The sequence below is a fragment of the Panicum virgatum genome, chromosome 6K, assembly GCF_016808335.1.
Source record: "Panicum virgatum strain AP13 chromosome 6K, P.virgatum_v5, whole genome shotgun sequence".
Classification (NCBI taxonomy): Eukaryota; Viridiplantae; Streptophyta; class Magnoliopsida; order Poales; family Poaceae; genus Panicum; species Panicum virgatum.
The window spans coordinates 11,180,452-11,184,977 of NC_053141.1; the positions used below are offsets into that span (position 1 = coordinate 11,180,452).

Genomic DNA, 4,526 nt, shown 5'->3' on the forward strand with positions numbered 1-4,526 from the left:
GCTGCTACACCGTACATGATGCAAAACGTATTATTCCATTTGTATACTGACCCTTCCAAAGTCAGCTGCAAGTAAGGAATCTGATGACACCATGACATAATAAGTGTAAAATGTGGATTGGGCATTATGCGGGCTGGTGAATTTCTTCTGAGATCTTCGAGGAGCGCTCGGCGGTCCCGCTTCATATTTTCCATGCAATGCAGCTAAACTGTACATGATCTTTAGAATCTCACATCAAGGCAGCCATAGGATTCAAAATACCGAAAACAAGCAGAGCATATGCAAAGCCTGAAACCCATTGAAACACTAAAGCAAGTACTGGTTTTACTCATTAAGATTGAAAGCTGAGTCGTTAAAGGCACTATCCAGAAGGTCTCAACTCTTAACTCATCCACTGGAGAAAATAAAAAGGTTCGAACGTTTTGGACGACCATACATAAGTTCCACATCCTCCATGTTACCCAAGAGGCATTCCAAGTTGCACCACAGTTTCACAAGCATGATCAGTGCGTCCTGATCCATGATGTGTTCCAAACTCATTACACAAGACCTAATGCCAATGAAACAGGACAATGGGTCATTACATCCCCTAGAACTCCAGTTCGTGCATGGCAAGATGCTTCATTATCTTCTCACCACGGAGATCTGTTACAAATATCAGAGTGGACGAGTACATAGATTAAGATCAAGCACAGAAAACAAAGTTTGACTTTGTAGATTAGCTCATCTGTATAGTATAGTTCATATAAGAATAGTCTGGAGAAAAGCATCAAGCGACCAACTATCATATTTAATCTTTCGTGGACATGCTACAGGCTACTAATTTACCCTTTATTCTTGGACAAAAAAAGACATTTCACTGTAATAGATATACAAGGAGAAGGTATGACTTACAGGTGCTCCCAGTCCGACGAACAAAAATCTTATCAACTGGTATACCATTAGCCCTGAACAAATGTGCCAGCTTATGGATTCTTACATCATCTTTCGAGCATTTAATCTTCACCATTTGAAGGTGTTTGCAAGCAAACGATTTCTCCTTTGGTTTCACACCGCTAACCAATGGCTTCCTGGTGTTGAAGTTCTTTTTGCAGAAGACAACACGATTGATATTATACATGAGCACACACACACTCAAAGCTCAAGTACAAAGCACAACCAAGATTATGTAAGTTCATACCAATTTAAGTTCAAGAAAAAGCCTCTCCAGATTAGGTGAATGCTGCAGCAAGAATACTAATGCATTGAAGCCAGGATCCATAGACCATTCACCAAGGGATAATGTCTTCAGGTTGCTAAAACTTGGACAACTTTTTAATTCTCTAGTCAGAATCACCTGCATACCGAAAAAGCGAGATATCAGTAAATAATAAAAGTAATCAGATAAACCTTCATATCAATCTACAACCAAATTAGTCAACACACAGAAAAGAAAAAAATACAGTGATATTGCCAAGGAAAGTTTGACGAATGTTTATTTTCTAGTGTGCAAATGGAAATTAGTAGACTAGTGTCAAGGCACAAGATCCATAAGACCTATTCTGTGCTAATACATAATAGCATCTATTTCAGTAGGCACACTTTTGCAAACATGCAGTAATACCAAACAATGAACAGTTCTCTCTCAGAGCAACATACTTTCAATAGGCAATCAAGTAAGCGCTCCACTGATGGAAAATAATTATCCTCTTTACCTGGACTGTTTCCTGAGTCAGCTACTCAGCTGTGAGTAGGAAATCAGGCTATGGTGTGACTGACCCACCCCACTAAACTGTAAATGTGCAAAAATCTGTGGACTGGACATGCTGTGATCTGGTGAAACCTAAACAGGCTTTCACTGACAGAAGTAAGGTATAGACTGTTCCAACAAAATAATTTTGACTATATTCAGGAAAATAAAAATATAAAATAAAAGCCAGACATGGAAACAGCAGAAAGAGGTTATAGCTATACCTCTCCAGCATCAGCCAACAGCTCCAAACTTGTAGCATTCGAAAGGCTCTGGAGAACATTATGGCCACCTTTAATTTTGTTATCATTGCAACCAGAGTTTTCACCAACGATCTGACGCTTACCATCCATACTAGAATCACTGTCATCACCATTAACGCCATACTCATCAGAATCGATTGCAATCTCACTATATTCAAAGGAGTTGTCATCACTTTCAATGTCACTACCATAACCATAATCATTCTTGTAACCAAGCCCATATCCTTCTAGAGGGGCACCAAATCCATATCGAGTCTTGCACTTCCTATTGTTTCCACTAAAATCATCATCTTCGTCTGTGGTTTCATCAAACTCGTCCTTGCTAAAGTCTTCAAAATCATCACTACTAAAGGCATAATCATCAAGTATGATAGTACCTGTGACAAGCGACCCCATGCTCTCAAATGATGGAGCTTGGGTGATTGGAGAGATGCAGCGTAGCACTTCAAGGTTTGGGGCAGCAATAGAAAGGTTCACATTGATCTGGCACTTGAACATGGTCAAAATCTTCAGAGAGGCAGATGAAATCTCATGGCCTGTGATCAAGCAATCTTTAAGATTCAGTTCTTCCAAAGACGGGCAATGAGAGGAAAGCTGCCTGAGGATGTTGTCATCGATCAGTGCATAGGACAGCTTCAAGATCTTGAGGTGGCAAGAGACAAATGATGCATGCTCAAGAACCGCGAGCCTGCTGCCACGAAGCCAATCCTCCTTGCGATGCCCGACAAGATGGATAACTCGAGCCCCCAGCTTGATCACAGTACGGATCCACAACCTGGCATCGTCTTCATCATGTGCACCGTCAACATCGCTCGAGCACAGATGGAGCGTGTCCAGCTTTGCCGACGCCTCGCGGCGGTGGAAAAGGTGCCGCACAAAGTCAGGGAAGTCCTCTGGCATCTCGCCAAGGTCGTCGCCACGGATGCGGAGGTCAATGCAGGGCACGGACGCCCAGAGGTGGCGCCATCGCCGCGACAGCACGCAGGTCCGCACCACCTCCCACGCCTTGAGGAACGACATGATGTGGTGCAGCAGCGCGTCCGGGAGCGCGCTGAGGTGGTCGGCATCCGGGTCGCCTCCCTGGAGCCCGCGTGATGCCGGCGCTCCCCCAGCACGGTTGACCGGCACCCAGCGCATGGTGCTCTTCGATGGCGCGGTGCTCTTCAGCGGCACCAACCGGTGGTGCAGGGGCAGGGCCGGGAGCACGCTGGGGCGGTGGTCGGCAGCAGCGTTGCCTCCCACTCCCACGCGCTCGCGGGACGCTCCCTCCGCCCGGTTGACCGGCACCCAGCGCTTGGTGACCTTCGGGGGCATTACGTCGAGCAGGTAGCCTGCACGGCCGCGACGGTGAGATACGCTAACCGAAAACCAGAGGTTCTCCGCCGGAATCCCTGCAACAGATAGAAAGTGGAGCGTAAGCCTATAGCAAGACTGATTGGGTGCAAATTGGATTCTTAGGAAAATTATTTTCAGCCGATGTATCAAAATTTTTCTGTGAAAAAATATACATGGGGATAAAACTGCATCGACGGGAGAATTGAAGAGCAGATACCAACTATGGGGGAGGAATGGATCAAACTTACAGGACGAGCGGGATTTCTTCTGAGATCTTGAAGGAATGGTGGTATTGAGTGTTTAGCCTCCCGCTGCCCCGCTCCGGAAGTCCAAAATGAAGCGGAGGAACATGAGGCCGGCAGGCAGCTAGGGCTCATGCCATTTTGGAGCCGAGAGAATGGGCTTTCGGGGGGGGGGGGGGGGGGGGCATTCCGGTCCATTGGGCCAATCGGGATATTGGTTTGGCCTACTAGCGTGATTCCCAATTTTAAAGGAAGGAAAACTTTTTTGAATAAAAGAAAAGGAAAGGAATTAAACTCACAATTCACAAAAAGTTACTCATTTCATACGTTACTTCGAATTTAAGTTTCACCCTATAAACAATTTTGTGCAAATACACACTCCTGCAGTTGTACCGCAGTGTGCTTAAGTGCAATCGATATTACCCCCTTTCGTTAATGTGGATATTGTCGGTGTTTTACCGCCGGGTTTTCCGAGGGGTATCCCGAGGAGAGTGGTTATGAGCGCCGAGATCAGAACACGATTGTGCAAGGAACGCAAGAATTTATATAGGTTCAGGCCGCCGGAGCGTAATACCCTACGTCCTATGTGGTGGTTTGTATTCCCTTAGGTGTTGTTTGATATTTTGGAGGGGTCCCTGCCCGCTCTTATATAATCTGGGGGGACAGGGTTACATGGAAAGTCCTAGCCGAGTACCAGCAGAGTGCTACTCCGAGTAGGTCGGGTAGTTTCCTTGTACTTTGGCTAGTTCTACTGTTGTATGAGTAGTTACAGTAGAAATAGGGTGTATTCATGTGCTATCTCCTACTCTAAAATATTCCACGACGGTGGGTAGTCCGCTGCCCCGGGTGTGTCAGATATTTCGACGGGAATTTTTTTGAGACTTCCAAAGTAAATCACTGATAATGAAAACATAAATGTGATCAAACCAAATTTTGTCCTGTGAGAACTTTTTTGGC

General features: G+C 45.4%; 1 protein-coding gene across 1 annotated transcript; it reads right to left on the reverse strand.

Annotated features, from left to right (window-relative positions):
• Positions 1-298: 298 nt before the first annotated feature.
• Positions 299-3,715, reverse strand: LOC120711732. The gene is made up of 5 exons (XM_039997361.1): positions 3,576-3,715; positions 1,954-3,383; positions 1,181-1,336; positions 895-1,084; positions 299-645 (listed from the first exon to the last, which is right to left on the reverse strand). The coding sequence occupies exons 2-5, from the start codon at positions 3,304-3,306 to the stop codon at positions 590-592; spliced, it is 1,755 nt and encodes a 584-aa protein (XP_039853295.1). The 5' UTR covers positions 3,307-3,383; positions 3,576-3,715; the 3' UTR covers positions 299-589.
• Positions 3,716-4,526: the final 811 nt, after the last annotated feature.

Bases quoted from the DNA above. Each gene is read 5' to 3' on its own strand.
- LOC120711732 (XM_039997361.1), bottom strand. From the start codon at position 3,306: ATGCCCCCGAAGGTCACCAAGCGCTGGGTGCCGGTCAACCGGGCGGAG. The intron at 1,337-1,953 runs GTATAGCTATAA...TTCGGTATGCAG, and splicing joins TGTTGGCTGATGCTGGAGAG to GTGATTCTGACTAGAGAATT. The intron at 646-894 runs GTAAGTCATACC...TATTTGTAACAG, and splicing joins TCGTCGGACTGGGAGCACCT to ATCTCCGTGGTGAGAAGATA.